This window comes from Bombus huntii, chromosome 8 (genome assembly GCF_024542735.1).
Source record: "Bombus huntii isolate Logan2020A chromosome 8, iyBomHunt1.1, whole genome shotgun sequence".
Classification (NCBI taxonomy): Eukaryota; Metazoa; Arthropoda; class Insecta; order Hymenoptera; family Apidae; genus Bombus; species Bombus huntii.
The window spans coordinates 8,980,846-8,998,527 of NC_066245.1; the positions used below are offsets into that span (position 1 = coordinate 8,980,846).

General features: G+C 37.4%; 2 protein-coding genes and 1 long non-coding RNA gene across 8 annotated transcripts in view; 2 read left to right on the top strand and 1 right to left on the bottom strand.

Moving 5' to 3' along the window:
• Positions 1-1,758, top strand: part of LOC126868518 (dihydropyrimidinase) — a 23,512-nt gene extending 21,754 nt beyond the window's left edge. The window contains exon 11 of one of the 2 annotated variants that reach the window (XM_050624038.1): positions 709-1,758. In XM_050624038.1, the coding sequence (XP_050479995.1) occupies position 709 (1 nt within the window). In that variant the 3' untranslated portion in view covers positions 710-1,758. Of the gene's footprint in view, positions 1-323; positions 343-708 lie in introns of those variants that run through there. The other variant, XM_050624039.1, reaches the window with a different exon arrangement.
• The window catches only part of LOC126868515 (epidermal growth factor receptor kinase substrate 8-like), a 21,175-nt gene extending 3,641 nt beyond the window's left edge, over positions 1-17,534 (bottom strand). The window contains exons 1-8 of one of the 3 annotated variants that reach the window (XM_050624032.1): positions 16,914-17,534; positions 6,752-6,825; positions 6,136-6,371; positions 5,596-5,935; positions 4,243-5,459; positions 3,839-3,956; positions 309-632; positions 60-228 (exon numbers count right to left, since the gene is read on the bottom strand). In XM_050624032.1, the coding sequence (XP_050479989.1) occupies positions 60-228; positions 309-632; positions 3,839-3,956; positions 4,243-5,459; positions 5,596-5,935; positions 6,136-6,371; positions 6,752-6,797 (2,450 nt within the window). In that variant the 5' untranslated portion in view covers positions 6,798-6,825; positions 16,914-17,534. The other 2 variants (XM_050624030.1, XM_050624031.1) reach the window with 2 other exon arrangements.
• On the top strand, positions 6,833-15,682 carry LOC126868530 (uncharacterized). 3 transcript variants are annotated; one of them, XR_007690623.1, is made up of 4 exons: positions 6,833-10,283; positions 10,841-11,085; positions 11,373-14,018; positions 14,138-15,682. It is a non-coding gene; the product is annotated as an uncharacterized LOC126868530 (long non-coding RNA). The 3 variants fall into 3 exon arrangements; XR_007690624.1 differs by having other exon boundaries at positions 14,150-15,682; XR_007690625.1 differs by lacking the exon at positions 14,138-15,682 and having other exon boundaries at positions 6,833-7,210; positions 7,271-10,283; positions 11,373-12,520.
• Positions 17,535-17,682: the final 148 nt, after the last annotated feature.

Consider the following 17,682-nt stretch of genomic DNA (forward strand, 5'->3'; position numbering starts at 1 on the left):
GGGCTTGCGTAAGGAAACATTCTTTGTACATGATAACTAATAACCCAACTGTATCATACTTTTCTGAAAATCCTTTGGCTGCCAGCCAATACTGTACTTCTCGAGGGGTGGAATATTTGTCCAAGGCAGGTTCGCGATTCATACTATCGTTATAATGCTCCTTCTTCTCACGGAATATCATTAATACTTGTCTCAGTTCCTGTTGCATTTCCTTCTCGGTTTTCTTTCCTTGAAAAGCAAACACACCAGGTATTAAACAGTTTTGTGCGTTGTAAAAATGTGTATATTACCGCTAATTGAATGATTACTCTTCAATGTAACAGACGACATGGTCGAAGTTGTCGAAGAAATGGATAACTCATTCTCTAGAGGAGGCGGTGGAGGTGGCGGTGGTACAAAAGGTGTTACCAATGTCGATGGTGTTGTTGGTATTTCCGGCACAATTTCATCGTTCGCATACGGAGGTGGTGGGTGAATTTCAACCACTTGCGTCAATTCGTTGGACTTTGGTTTCTTATCTCTGATTTCCGGTCTATCGATAGGCGATTCCTTTTTATCATCATTAGTTTCATAATCAATGGCGAATGACACTTTATTGCTACCGATAGACTTCGTCTCTTCGCTAGATTCATCTGAAATTTAATTAGCACGCATAATACTATTAATAATCGATAAGATAAAATAATATTTAAATACTTAATTTCACAGACGTTAAAACGACTAAACCCACTTACCCCAACATTCCTGGAGCACAATATCACTAAACACTTTTTCAATGGACGATCACATTAAGAAGCACAGTTTAAGCAAACGCAACGGGGCCACAGTAAAGATACCGGCGTAAGACGTAATGAGAGAAAAGTAACAGATACGATACTTTGTTTCTCAACCAATTAAATACTATACTACTATCAACTAAGTGTTATACGCATAAAAACAAGTACTATCTGTAACCGAGTATATTTATTAATCAAGTGATGTACATAAATTACAGTGCAACAAAATATTGGACGGATCGTAATCCCCATTCCGTGGACACAAAACAAATTAAAAAGTTAAGAAAAAAAAAAAAAAAAGAAAAGAAAAGATTTCACTCGTTCGAAGAGCGAATAGAAAATGTAGATTACGTGATCGTGCATCGTATTTTTAATTATTAATTGCAAAGTGTCCCTCGTGGAAGAATTTTCACGGTTCGTAGAGATTGCTCGCACGATGGTCGATCGTTGCTACACGATTAGAATAGTATCCTAAAGAGATTAAAGGTGCGAAGAAGAATTTCAAGATCTAATTTGCAAGTATCGTTGAACATGTTTCCCTCTGTGATATCGTTTCTCGCGTATAACATTTTTAGGTCGACTAGTTAACATCGTATCGTCGAGAACGGCTCTACCATTGATTTCTGCGTATAAATAATCTTTTCGCTCGAGAATAAATCGATAATAACGCATAATTGTCTCTATACCAGAATGTTACTGCGAAACTTTAGGCCAATGAGAAAGCAACGTTCTAGCGTTCGTCGTTATACGCACACTTTGCTTCGCGTCTTTCACTTTCTCTTTAATCATTGCCACGCTGGAAGATTAATTTCAACGAGCAAATTGCAAGAGCCAATGTCGAGCTACCGTACCAAGTTCGTGGCTATACATTTTTCGACCAATCGAGCGTCTGAACGTCGCGTGTACAATTATTAGAGATAATGGAATATCAATGTATTAATCAACGAAACAAATATCATTTTTTTTTTTTTTTTTTTTTTTTTTAATGAATCTGGAAGAGTAGCTCGACTTTCGCAAGCGAGGAAGCTTAAAGTTCGACGCGTACAAACGATGCGATATTGTTGCGATTTCACAGTAACGATAACCGTGCTATTTAACATTCACAACATTCTCTACATTGTCTTTTCTTCGCATTTTTGTAAATATAAAAATTTCGAAATACGAAACATCGGATAAATATGCAAAATTTGTGAATGTGAAATTTGCTACGATGCTTAGTGTCGTCACCGCAATATCGCAACGATGCTCCGTTATCCATCTGTTCAAAACTATAATAGAGTATGATCAATGTGCAAAATCGCAACAACGTGTCGTACAGTTAGTCCGCGCCGAGCTCGAGATGTTTCTCGAAATATTATAAATCAGTAGCCGCAGAATTTCTCCGCATCCACGTTATAGAGGTATAGATAACAGAAAATAAGCTACGTTCTCTCCTCTCACTCTCTGATCGTACAGGTAATTTTGATCGTCGTCATACGTAGAGCTCGGTTCGATCTTCCAGTCTTATCTTACGATTCGTAGGAGGGGAATGGCGAAAATCCAACGATTCTTCTGCCTCGGCGTTACCCTTCGCGTATTTGTACAAGCTTATTCACACTGATGCATACAGACACATGTGACGTCACGTACAAGCATCGAGAGAAAGATTTGTGTCGATGATTAAAGCCATTGATAAAGGAAGAAGTAAGTCAGAACATTGACGAATGTAAGTACACTTACTTGACGTCGCTTCGACTCGACGTGAGAAACAAGAGCAACGTTTTCTATTGTTCCAAGAGGAATTTTATCAACAGCTTTAATTTACGATTAGCTACATACAAGCTTTTGTTTTGTCATAGTGAAGCCGAATATCTAATAATAATGGACGGACACAGTGACTTCACCACGATCTCTTCAGCGGAGACGCACGAAAATTGCATTCGAAATTTTCACCAGTTCGACGCTAATCAATTTGGAAAACTTCTAACCAGTCCACTTGACTCGACGCCTTTACGTTACAACGTATTTTTTTTTTCTTTTTCTAACAATGAAACTATACATATTATCCTTTGTTCTGTTAAGTACGTGTATAATATTATATACTAAGATTTGGTTAGTCGATAAATATAAAAAATATGGTATCGTCCCTACGGTCACTATAAAAGAAAAAGGTACGGTATTAAAATAAGATCGAACACTTCTAATGGACTGTAGTAAAATGTCAGATGATGTTGAGATTTTGCTATACAACGAGATTTGTATAACGACGTCGGTTATGTTTTTAACAAACGTGGAAGATGAAAGTCGTGTGTAAGTTGCTTATAAAATATCGAATAATTTTGTTCGTGTATTATAAAATATGTTCCATCCTATTACATTCACTGCAATTCTATTTTTGATTGCAAACTTGTATTGTATTGTATCTGATAAAATCATCGTCTTATCTTAAGGCTTTAGGGGGGAGAAAGAAAAGAAGCAGCATTTGATGCATCGATATAAATTATAAAAGAAATTCTAGAAGAAAACTTTGGATAAGAGATCGAAGAAATTGAACGACAAAACCAACAAATACAATTTCTCCAGTTACCTTGTCCCTATTGCGATAACGATAGTTGATAATTCGACCTAGATATTGCTCACATATACCTCTTTATATATTTATATGATATATACAAATAGAAAAAAACACGGTATTGACAAAAAAAGAAAAAGATTGGAAACCATAGAACGCTTACAAGAACAGAACGTACAACTTGTACAGCAATTTAAGGCACAACATAAACGCTGTGGCGCTAATATATTCGTTGAATTATTGATCATTTCCAACATAGCATGCTTTATCTTGCGGCTGAAACTATCGAGAAATAAGCCTTCGATAGCTTGAACCACAGGAACCCAAGCCGTGAAAGTCTCAAGCACTTTAGCTGCATACTGCTTGGGTGGTCTAGCGTGGTAAGTCTCCTGATATCGACGACCACAACTTAAAGTTATCCTATTGATTCGATTTCTCTCCGATCCCTCAAGCAATGGACAAAATTACACGACTCTGAGTCACTAAATAGCTTAAAAGTACCGGAATTCACCTTTTTTCCCGAGTCTCTCTTTTCTCACCCAATCTGCGGGTGCAGGCGGTGGGATCGCGTGTGTTCGATGAGTGGCTTCTGGTCCTGGACTAGTGCTGGTCCTTTCGATTTCGGAATCCTGAAATTTAAAAGTAACTTTTATCGTAGAACGATATCTTGACTAAGATAATCGTGCAAATCTATTACTTATTGAATCTTGGTTAAGGTATTATATTATATATACATATGTTACTTGTTAATTTATATATAATTATCAGAAAGCAATTCTATGACAATTATAATGATCACGGGCAGTGACATAGTTTCGTAACGGTAATTATTCTTTCTGTAATCAAGCTTTCACAACCATTCACAACCGTGTAATTGCTTTTCTTTAAGGATATAGAAGCCAGAATGTCTCTCACCTCGTAATTATAGCCGTGCCCCTGTCGCGGGTATCGGCTCGTGTACAAAGGATTGTTGAAGACGTCGTTATCGTTAGAATGAGATGGATTGTGAGGCGTGACGATGGTGTGAGGCACGTGCGCGACCTGCCCTCTCGAATTCCTCGCCTTCCACCATTTCCTGCTATCGTCGAGGATCTCCAGGTATTCGCCTCTGACAACGGTCAACTCCTTATCATTGTTCGCCGTCCTCGGATAGGTAACCTGTACGATCTTCGCGTGTCTGGCTACCAGATCGTCTAACCAAGCTTCCTGAGCCCTTTCCATACCGGCGGCTCTCGGTGTTCTTTCGATCGAGTCCACGGATATATCGCTGTGCGCTCTCGTTTGATCGACTACTCTTTCTTCTCTACCATACAACTCCGAGGCAGTCCCGTAATTTCTATCAAAGTACTCGTTACCAGCACGCTCTTCTCTACTCTCGTACTCTAAGTAATCGCTGCTATAATGAGACTCGTCCACTTCTCGGTGGTTATAGTACGGATCGTTTTGTTGTTCAGGGAGCTCGTCCCTCTTTTGTTTGTCAGCGTTTAACAAGGAAGCCAGATGATCGTGGTCTCTATCCTCTGGTATCGGATACTCCGGGGACCAACCGTCCATAAATATAGGGTGATACGGGGGAACGTGACCTTTCCATTGATCGCGTGGTATTAACCACGTGTCGCCCAGTGAATGCCAAAGCTCTGTTTCTTTACTGGTGACACAATTGATCAATAAGTTAACCGCTTCCCTAGTCAATAACGGCGATACCACTTTGCTCGGTAAGTTCGGATCGTAATTAGTATCGTGAGACGCGTCCACGATCAAAGCCAGCGGCGTAAAGAGAAAGTGTACCAGTTCAGGAGCGTTAGGGTCGTGAATGTGAGCCTTCAGTTTGGCTAGCAAGTTGAACGACAGCTTAAACTTTTGGAATATATCGATAAATTCCATCTCCGGAGGTGGTTTCGCCCTCATTGTTAGCATCCCATCGCCCAGATTTCTCTTCTTCGACTTCCGATTGCGCCTTCGACGTTCCAACTCTTTGGAAGCAGCCGCTGCGTGTTGCAGACGCGCGATAAATTTCTCAATGTCGTCGAAACAATGGTTCAGAATGGTTACGTCGCGTTCGTATTTCTCAGAGGACGTCGAAGATACCTCGTCGTTGTTCTCCTCGCGAGATATATCGTTTTGACCGTCGGCTGTAACGCAGAATTAAATTACTCCATTTTTATATGCGTCTATACGCTTCATGAAATATTCAAGAAAGTAAGTAGACAAAAATAAGAAACAAGCAGAAGGAAGGAAAAAAGAAGGAGAAGAAACGAAAGAACCTACCATTGTTGGCGTTAAAGGCAGATACTTGTTCTCGGACGTTAACCCCGTTTAAGGGTGGTTCTGGCGGTGGTAAAGTAGGAGGCGGTGGTATACGACCTCTCGGTCCCCTTGGCGAACCACCGGGTACCAGTTTACCCATTTGTAGCATCTTTAGATCCTCGACGAGATCCTGTGCCGAGACGCTTTGACACTGGAATATATGCATTTCTGCCCGTTGACCGGAACCACTGTCATCCGCCACTGTGAAGACGAGAATGTTGTTATACATCTCCATAGGGTCCCTCGACGTGAACGCGGTCGGTTCCTGTATCAACGAGGCTGGGAATCGCTCCATGACGGCCTGCATACGAATTTATCAACGATGCATTAAGTGAAATTGCCTCGAGACTCGTAACGTAAAGTAATTTCACAAATGTTCCACTTCGTATTTGATCGTTCGCCTACGGTAACTACACAAGCTAGTTACTATACGGTTCTTTTCTCTTTTCACTGGAAAAATCAGTGGAGAATTTCTCTGTGTGTCTGAAGAGGAATCTTTACCCCCGTCTCGTTGTCCATGATCAGCACCCAGTTCCGTTCCAGACGGAGCTGCATCTTTTGACTCCAGATGCCGTTACTCTTCTCCAACTGCAAAAGTCGCCGCATACCGTCCGCTGGATAAACAATACCGGTTTCCTTCGTGACCGTGAACGTGGCCAAATGCTCCATCATGTACGTCGGCTCGGAACTGCTCACGCGGCCGCCCGATGTGCTCGATGGACCACTCGACCCTCCATCTGATGTATCATTGTTAATTCGTTTAATAACTGTTTCAATTATCATTCGAGTGCTTCGATTAATTTAATAACAAACTACTGCTATTTAACTGTGACAAACAAGAAACATATATATATATATAGAACTTTAACGATCATTGTAAAACGATACACTGATGAGTAATACTGATGAGATTACCTATGCAAACTCATACTTTTGAAATGAAATGGAGAAGATGGAACCGAGATATACTCTGCCTATTAAATATTATAACAAGTACTATATTTCCTTATAAATAAATAAGTGCATGAAAATCCGCAATCTACTTGTTACAATAATTTGATCCTAGTTAAGTTTAACGATGGCAGGGAGAAGCAATCTAACATTATGTCACTATTACCTTTATTATAGGTGGAAGGACTGTGTCCACTGTTGTAGTACGGCATTGTGACCAGACAATCGTTTATCCTTTATCTGCAAACAAATAACAAATATCCAAGTTGAAGAAATAGATACTCCAGCATTATTTTATAAATTTAACAAAGTGCTATTTCCTATTCAAAAACTGTTGTTTTATTTGTTAATGATTTTCTTGTTAGAAAATTCACCGCATAATATAATGAGAATAACGATGTCACAGAAGTTTGTTAGGCGTACAGGTTTAATAACTTAATGATAGAGACGAGCGATACTCGCACGTCGCGTATCGTATCCGGCTACCGGGTCATGGGGACCATACTTGGCGGCACGAAAGCCTGCTTGTAACCAAAGTGAAATTCCAATGAGCCTAATTCGCTCGCCAGACATGTAGAGAATTCCTTTCGCGTGCCTTCCACTTATCGAACCTCAGCGTCCGGAGGTGAGATCCCGCGGACACAATGGGCCAATAAATATTATTCATCGACAAACACATTTGCAGAAACGAGTCTCCTCGCGAGTTGTGTGGCGCTAAGATGTACAGAAGGACGAAAATACCGCTGTGTACCCGAAAAGGAATTCCAGAATTCGAAAGACTCGGTAAATAAATAGAAAAAGATGCTTTAGTTTACTCAAGAAACTTTGATTTCTTTTAATCCCCTCTTTTATTATTTTTTTTCATGTTCAATTTGGATATCGCAAGTGTTTTGCTTTCTGTTCATTAAGAAGCTATCCTGAATCACTTGGAATTTTCAGTTTATTCAAGAAACAAAATCAAATCCTTTTGATTTCTTCTTTTATCTTTCTCCTCGTACAGGACACTGTAGAAATATTGCGAGTTACAATATCTGCTTTGCTTTTCGTTCATTAAAAAGTTATTCTGAATCGCGTGCAATTTTCACATTACTTTTTCCTATTTCAGTTTTGTAGAATGTATCGTTGCCCGGTATGAATGGGTTTTGTAGTCATTCAAGTTTCCAGCTCTATTTGTATTCCTCGACAGGCGTTCCTAACATTCCATTACCGTCCTGTAATAGATACTATATTATCCTCCACCGATTTTTCAAACGCGCTTCTATCGTACAACCTTCGTTTCTCGTTAATATTTTCCAAATGGATGAAATATCAGGAAAAATTGGTCCCCTCTGTGAAATATATGAAATGATATATTCTCTATGTGGCACCAGGGCAAAGAGAGAAACTATGAAAACGGCTTGGTTTTTGCATAGTTATGCGCGAGGAATGTGAAATTCTGAATTTACTCCGAGAGAAACCTATTTGATTCGACGACGCTTTGTTAAACGAGTGTAAACGTCTCACGTCCATACGGGCGCAAACAGACGGTCTCAGCCAGGTGCTGGATAAAAGCTGTCGATGCGGGCTTGGCGGGCTATTTCGTTCGTAAAGGTCGTAAATTTGCAACGAGACGCGTCTACTTTTCAACAAAACGTCGTTCAAAGGGATTCGCATAACAACTTTTTCTTCGCCCATCGAACAGTCGGTCTAAAATAGGACAATGCCTGATAAAGGTGAAATGAAAAATAACGAGAAGATTTAATCGCCAAAGGACGTGAATGGTGTCTAGATAGAGGCCCTAAGGATCCTTCGGTTGCATACAATTCCTCGCTTGTCTTCTCGTATGCGGAGAAGGCGCTTGTTTTGGACCGGATGATTTATTCGAGGTAATCAGTAAGGACACTGAATTCTACAGATGCCTAGATCCCTAGACTAATACGTGATCGTGATTTATTGCTGTTTTCCACTGTTACCTATATTTATCTGTATCTTTAAGTCTCCTTAGATACCGAAATAATGTACCAAAGATAGATAAGTCTACGATAGGAAATTACTAGAATGAACATATTAGGCGCGTGAATTAATTCAGTGTCTTTTTAAACGATATTCGTATAAAATTAATCAGCAAATAGCATCCATTATGTAATTCATTTGAAGTTATGTAAACAGAAATAACATCTGTTTAAAGCTACCATATAACAGATAACGAAATAATTCAATTTCATTTAGTAGAAATGGATTTATAAAGCCACTGAAAATTAATATCTTCAAACGAAAGTATTTATAAAATGGATAAATATTCCCTTGCAAAAGAGAACTCAAAAAAATAAGCTAACTGTATCTGAAAATAAGTCCAATTGAAAAATGAAATGTGCAGTTTCTCTTTGAACAGATTTCCAAAAACAGCAGTGGCCAAGCTGCTTTTAATCTACACATTTAACCAGATTTCCACGCTGGATCGTAACTAACAGTCATTTTCAAATGTTAAAACCAGTGAAGGAGGGATACTTGGATCGACAAGCGGCGATTGGTCGCGTTATATATGTATCGAACGTATTTAAGAACAAGCGCGGTACGATCCCGGTCTTTCCGGTTTTTCTCTCTCCAGACGCAATGAAACTACGGTAAAAGCGGCGAGAACGTAATTAATATTCGAAATCTGAAACGTGGAAACGACGCTGGTTCCTACCGGTGGATAAACGTTCGTCCGTTCGGTGAATGCTTTCACTATGCGTACCTACTGCTGGGATTAGGCATGCTGGGAATCCACATAACGGAGAAGGCATTGTTACACGTTCGTATCAACTGTAACGATGCTGTTTCTAATCCCTAGAAATCAAGAATCTAGTCTTTAATAACATATTAAAAAAAAAAAAAAAAAAACAAAAAGAAAAATAAACCAACTTTTCCTCCTCATTTTGTTTCGTTCCGTTCCGTATCGTAATTCTTTCTAATTCAAACCGCCCACTGGTTTCTTACTTAACGTAATTTAAACGTTCTTCCATATCATTAAGGCCTAAACGGATATATAACATTTTAATATATGCGAAATTCTCGCGATTTAATCAGGAAGCCGGAAAACGAGTTCGAAACGTGGCCAGTTTGAGAACGAGGGCGTTTTGTTTCGCGGCCCAATTTCGCTTCAAACGTATATCATTTTACGTGTCGATGGATTTGGGTCGTAGAACTATATCGCGATCGGTTAATGGCGTTGCGTAACGCCAGACGAGATACGTGACTCGATAAAAATCGATTGTATCATCGACGGTGGGAACGTTCGTTTGGTTTCCTCAAGATCGAGAGCCTTGTTATAACCCTCTCTCTCTTGTACGTCTCTTTTTTATACTCCATCTTCGTTCCTCCCTTTTCCCGCGCCAGATTCATATATCTTTTTTCGCGCATGAACGAACTGACGGATCTGGTAAATAGAGTGTCTAAATAAGTTCCTAACTATCTTTGTTAGAAACGCAAAACAATCTTCTCGCGCGCGATTGTTACCATCATGATGAGTATATGTATATGAATAATAAGCTTGGTAAGGCGCAAGGTGATCCGATATATCGACGATTCGTGTTGATTATAGGTTAGGTTTAGAGCCCCGGAGCACGGGAACGATGGAGTAATTCGTTCCCTGGTCGAAGTCGTAACCGCGGTGTAGAGGTGTCGTAACAGCGACTTAATAACAGCTACGTTGAAAAGGGAAGGGAAAAGGAAGGAAGGTGAGTGTGGGCTTCGTTTATATGCCTCAGAATCGAAGTCGTGTACACAGTGATGAACAAAAGTATTGCCACAGACCAGATTTTTCTATAAAATACTGTATAAATCTGTAAAACAGAGAATTTTTAATGTAATATAATTTCCCAGTCTGAGGTTTAAGCAACTATACAATAAAAATAAGTAATGAAAGTCACATAATGGATTGTTCGCAATGGAGCAATATTTCAATTCTAAAATTGTTTTGTAATCGATACATAATCAAAAGAATAATAATCTGGAAGCAACATAGGAATTGTAACCAAAACAGAAACCTCGTTATAACAGTATCTGGGATAAAGATTTTTCACAACCGTTTTAAGAATCGAAATCGATATCATAACTGGTTACAACTCTTAAAAATTATACATTGCAAAAAATTAAATGGAGAATCATATTTTTTACATATTTACATAGAATTTCAAAAGAAACGCTAATCTGTGATAATACTTTCATTCGTCACCGAATATTGATGCATTTCGAGATTATGAGCTAAATTCATTAGTGACGCTCTGAATTCTAGATTTTTATCAGTTCTAACTCAAATTCGCTACTCTATATTTAACCGTGAGGAACATTCTAACGCTCTTTACAAAGCTCTTGAGAATTCATCGTGGTACTAAAACGAAGATAAATAAAATATAGGAACATACAATCGATATAAAATAATCTGAGGAACTATGCGGTAAAAAGTGGAATAAAAGCATTATCTATCGGAAACGTGGATTAGCGCCCTACATAAAATACATAGTCACTAAAATACTATATGTATGTATGTTATTTCATACTTTTATGAATATAGCTAAAGAAATGAGTTCTAAATAGAAATTTCATTTACTGATATAGAGTTTCACCTATCAAAGACTGTAATAAGTGCTTCATTTTGGATATTTTATATATCTTTGCATATTAAGTATATTCATCATATAAAATGCATAAATAATACAATCTAATAATCATGTAGTAATGTGTAAATATTGAAAGCTTTAAAAACGCATAAAGCGTATAGATGCAATGTTTCAGAAAATATATCCAACGTCAATTTTTGATTTCAGTGTACTAGATAGGTTAGACTCCTAGACCATGAGCCCTCGAGCGTTGAAGCTAGCTGTCCGCTATTAAGGGCATAGAGGGCGCCAAAACATTGTATCGCCCGCGGCGCAAACTCTTGCTACATCATCTCATTAACACGGAAGAATTTAAGAAACGACGATGAATATTTACTTTCATTTTTTAAAAGTACCACACAGTAACAAGTCATTGTTCCTCTGTAATAAAAATGACCGGTCGATAAAGCACTAATAATCGATGTAGGAGTCAAGTATTCGCGGATCGAAGTGTAGTAGAAAGTGAAGTATTCCATCTACGATTCACACTCCGTTAACGATCGTTTGTCACGATCGAAGATAAAGACGGTAAGATTCCTACGGCGTTGGTTCCAATGAGAATCGCAGCCAATCGTATCCAATGAGAATTGATGGAAATGGAAACCCTTATCACGAGATGTCACCATCCCCTGCTAAGGTTTAAATTATGTAAATTCCCGGGAGTATCGGTCGTAGCCGATTGAATACGCAAAAAGAACACCGATCGAAGTACATATTCTTTTGGAATTCGATTATGTGTCAACACGATCGAAATATGTACGAACAGGAACATAAGAAAAGATAAAAGGAGCGTATTATAAGGCTTGGATGTCTACGATCTTGCGACAAGTATACAAGTATAATTGCTTATGGATGCGGACACGCCCTGAGAGAAAAATTCATCCGGGGAATGCGCTGAAGTAACCACGTCCTTGACCGTACTTGACGGAAACGGCATTCAACCTTCTGATGCCTTCTTCTCCGTCGTCCAAGATGGAATTCTACCGCGAGGCGGTTGTATTCCAGCTGAACACCGTGTTTGGAACTTTTATTTGATGACTACCTAAAGAAAATATCAGAAAGAAAATCGGGGAAGAACGTTGGAAGTTGTTAATTCCAAAAGTAGTGGAATTATTATTTCTTTTAAAACACTAATAACGCACTGTTCGAAAATAAGAATTCTGGTTTTTATATTTCAAAATGACCTGAATATTTACGAAAGATAAGAAAACGATTGCCTATTTTAATACCATGCCGTCGAGTATCTAATCTATAAAATAGTTTTCAAGGATACTAGATATCCTAATAAATGATAAAATGATTTAAGCGCCAAGTTACACAGATCATATGTATTTATTTCATCTTTCCAGATTTTCATTGCAAGACTAAGAATCACCTTTGTAAATTTCCATGCTTCCTACAAAGTATAGAAGCAACACAGTTACATACGTGTAATGCAGGTAAATTACTCAAGAATATTATCCGCCTGACTTGGAAATGAGCATGCAGGATGGAACCTGATTCGCAGTGCGAAGTCTAAATGACACGGGAGAGAAACGGGAAATCTGACATTCTCGTTTTCTTCTCGCACAAGCTAACACCTCGTTAACTGACCAAGATTTTGTTTCATTAACTGGCTATCGCCATCCTCGCCGATTAGGATACAAAAAAATTGGAATAGAAATAAAAAAAGCTTGGTTCTATAAAAAATTACGCAAAGTTAATTTACAAGGGCCGTATAATCATGGTACCGCGTGATTGATTTAAAAAATGGAGGAGGAATTTGACATTTTTAAAAGATTTATTTCGTCTGGAACAAAAATTTTGTGCTTTCCGCCTGGAGGCTTTCCTTCCTCTTCTTTTCGCGACAACGTAACGCAACATGCTCGTTAGATTGGGGTTCGAGTGCGCGAGAAAGGGGAGGAATTTATGCCGTCGTTAACGTAACGTTCCTTGGTGCAAGGTGGTTTACAAGCAACATCGTAAAATCCGCGTCTTCTCGATTTATCATAGCACGAGCAACAAACTGCTCGCATTCCCTTCATTCGCCAGTGCGTGGAATATCTCGTGGCGAAGGTTATTCACCCTTCTCGAGGGACTAAAATCACTCTAGATCCTCCGAGATAATGAGGTATATCGAATTGGTAATAAACAGTGGAAAAGGAGTATCTCGAGAGAATTTTTTCAATACATTTCCTTTACATTCTTTGCTATAATAATTTAGTATTTTATTATCCTCCAGTTTTTTTTATTAGTTTCTTGTCGATTTATCAAAAAATAATTTTAAACATATAATGTCAGTTGACCATTTTATCTGATTAATTGTCGAAGATATATTTCTAAGAAATTTCGAGTATTTCTATTCTTCTAATGTAAGTAAGATACAAGTACCAGACATGTTTGCTTATTTTACATACGTAGTATTAGTATATTTTACTCGCGTAACACTTGTTTACTTTACATACACAATACCAGAGAGTCACTTTATGAAGTCAGTTTTAAAACTGTTGAGTATGATGAAACCAAATAAAGAATCAATTAAAGTTTTTGAACGAAGGAGAAATAATATAAAATATAAAATAGATAGAATCTAAGATAGATACTATAAAATATATACAATATAAAGGGACTAAACCATCGCTTTAGAACTTTTCACTAGGCTAATACGAGCATCATCCGGAATACATATTAAGAGAAGGCACAAAACACTCTATTAGATAGTGAAGTATCCAGTATCTTAAAAGCTCTGACAAGGATTTTCAAAGACACATTCGATACAACTATTACTATTGTGCATTAACACTTAAGGTCTCAACAGTCAAATCTCATACTAAGGTAAGATACCTGCTACACAACCTATAAAACCAGATCAAATTAGATCGACTTAATAAAATCGTACTCTTTAATAGCAATACTTTTAATAGAGTCAATTACCACTTCTATTTCAACCATAGATTCAGCGATAGATTACCGAAGAAACAAACTAGAAACTATTAACGATGGACCATATTAATTACCTAAAATGCAATACGTAGATGAAAGTCGATACTCTGGATTCTGTTGCACAATAATTTATCAGCTAATATGTTAATGAATTGACAATTACAAGCTGCAAGTTAAACTTCTTTTTCGCAACTTTGCATTTATATTGATCTTTATGCACATATGGGATAGTAGAATGCACATAATATATAAAGATACGTATATACAAATATCCAAAGTGGATAAAACAATTCTGAGATATAATAAAAAAATAAATTTGCAGAAATATCCACTAGTTTACTGATAACGTGTAACTTGTGATTTGTGATATCTCATTAATAATATTAAGTCAATTGTGCAAGACTTGGTACCAGTCGAGGGCCAAAACTTTCAAGAAAATAACAATTTGTGGAGGTACGACACGTAAATGCCTGTTGAAAGTAAACATATCGCGGACATACGGCGGTATGAGCACTGAAAAAGTGGAAAGAAAGTTGCCAATGCGCCTCGCATACCTACTGATCTGCCGGTTGCGAACAAGTTTCGCAGTGAATGGACCGAGCGAATGAACTTTTCACTCACTTGCATCCATGGTCGGGATTAATCTCGATTAATCGAAACATCTTGATTAACTCAGTGATACCTGGCCGATAAATAAGTATTTTCGTCGCTTCTATCGCGAACAGATTATGTACTTCCGTGAACCATTGCTTTGTCATAGTGGTGCCGATTCGTCAATGATACATACGCGTTATCGAGATTTTAGGATAATTTTCGAACATTTTACTGCGGCTTTCTAAATCGAACGCAATTAATGCTTATCGATATTACAATGGGTAATAACATTATTTTCAAAACATGCTCGATGTTCCGGCGTTCCTTGAATTCGTCGGGCAACGTCATGCAAAAGTCGCTACTTTATATTTGTTCGTGTGTATTTCGTAACTGAAGAATGAAATTATTCGTAAACGATCATATACAAGTCACGCACAAAAAGTAGAAATTAAATTTGTTTTACGGAGATGTCATCGATTATCAAATTGTGCATATTTATACAAATTCATATTGTTAGGAATATAGATCAACAATAGTTTATAGTAATAGTAAATATTACAAAGTTATCTCATACAGTGGCTACGAAAAGTATTGACTTCGAGACATTTATGTATAACTAGTATTATTTATGCTTGATATGTGTGGTAAACGCGTGAGTGGCAAAAACTATATGAATCCATCCCCTTTTTTCTCAGGGTATCGAAGGTCGTTCGATGCAATATCGATGCACGCGGAGTACGATAAATATTTGCAATTTATGTCAAGACGGTCATAATCAGTATACGTAGGTATTTCGTAGGCGTGAATTACAGGTGATTGCCGTGCAGTCACAGTTTACCATAGACATCTTCGATGCTTTGAGCGTGTCGTTAAGGGATTAGAATAATCTGGACGTTTCATTGGAATTTTATGTTCTTTTTCGCATATTTCTGTATATATTTAATTATTTATAGTTACACCAATTATGTTTCATCTTTATTATACCTTATAAAGGAGAAGAGAATGTAAATTACGTATTCACGTTGTTAGCGGATAAAAGATAAGTACCGTAAAAACTTACGAAATAACCCGTGTAATTGCATTTGTACATCAACTATCCAGCCAATAAGAAATTTTAGGAATTTTCGCAAGACATGCGATTTAACATGAACACAATCTTATTAAGAACGATAGTATTCAAAATTCGAAAACATTAACAAGTCTAACGAAAATGTCTCCTTATAAAACGGTGAAAAAATGTTTGCTATTCTTTCATGTTTATAATCCCATTATTTACACTTTTTAACAAAAACGCAGGATATATTATTTTATCAAAAATATATAAAAAATGTTAGTGAAAAAAATAAGAAAGAAATGAAGTTCCAAAACAATGAATCATTGCGATTCATCGTTAACGCAATGCTGATAACGCGACAAAAATGTTCACTACTATTTACCATTACATACAATGCATACTTATATATATAAAAATTATGCACAGAGAATCAAAATCTTATTACTCTATAATGTTTGCATAGTTAACATCGCGAGAAAATCGTACGCTATATTTTTATGATGACTTCAAAGTGTCATTTGCATAAAAATTTTTTCGGAGCACGATAATCGGGACGCAAGATGAACTCGTCGTCTCGTGGCTTTGCATTGTTTACCGTACGATTGTGTTACGTTTCGATTTTCGATCAAGTATTCGATGGAAATAAAATTGCATCGAATCTTTCCCCGTAAGTGCGTATTACCGAGTACATCGACCGCACATCTTTCTCATAAAGGAGGAAAGATAATAAAGTACAACCGGTTAAAATACAAACATGTGTCAATTAATGGAATTCGATTGCATGTTGTCGCGATAGTAGGATTTTTCTTATTGAAGTCCGTTACCGTGACCAGGCACGAAGTATGTATATATAGATATATATGGTCGACTGCTGATTATCATCGGAGACGTAGAGCAACAGGTGTGACCACGACAGACGATTCTTCGCGGGGAGAAATCCACGTCGGTGTACTCGGTACAATGACTCCACTCAAGAAATCATTTCCATAAATACCTTGACAGCAGCGTTTCACCGAGTCTGCTGAATTCCTCTATTCCGCAATTTGGGATCCGTACGGAACAACTCGGTAAAAAAAAAATCACAGCTCGCGCGACGTAAATGCGTACAAAAAACTGTTTCACACCGGTCTCTTACTTACCTATTTACAAAATGTTCACAATATGCACACACTAAAAGAGAAAAAAGAAAGAGAAAAGAGAAGGAGGAGAAGCTTTTGGCAGAGAGCTACGTGCCGAACATGCTCGACTGGAAATACCTGAACGACTACCTGATTGCTCTTTGCCTGTTCGTTTCTTACCTGTTTTGCCCAGGTGCATTCCTAATGCGTGCTCTCTCATTGGTCGAATCGTAGCTATACAATATGGCGGTTAGATCTAACGGAATCAGATATTTTCAACACGATGGGGCAGGATATTGTAATTGAGATGTAATTGGCTGGTAGTAACGAGTAATTAATGTCCGTCGTTGTTACGGTTCCCTAAATTGTATAGCGGAATAAAATAAAAATGAAAGTTATAAAACAGGGCTGCCAAAATGATAAAAAAAGAAACTAAAAAGAGATGGAAAATTTACGGTTTAGTAAAAATATAATAACTTTAATAACAAGTAACAAATCCTTCATAATACTTATGCATTATGATTTCTTGAAATACATAGATTTATATTACAATATATTGAAGTAAAATTGTATGCTTTAAAAACAAATTATTCAATAAAGGATATATGTACATACTGGTATCTCTTACATTTTAGGTGATACTATAAAAATTCCAAAGAAATTTGCACAAGTAATGTTATGACGAAAGAAAATGAAAATTTCTCTCTAAAAGTGACATCACATCACGTCATACAGACTAATATTAAGTATAAAACAAAACATAAATTAAAAGAAAACTATCAATAAATAC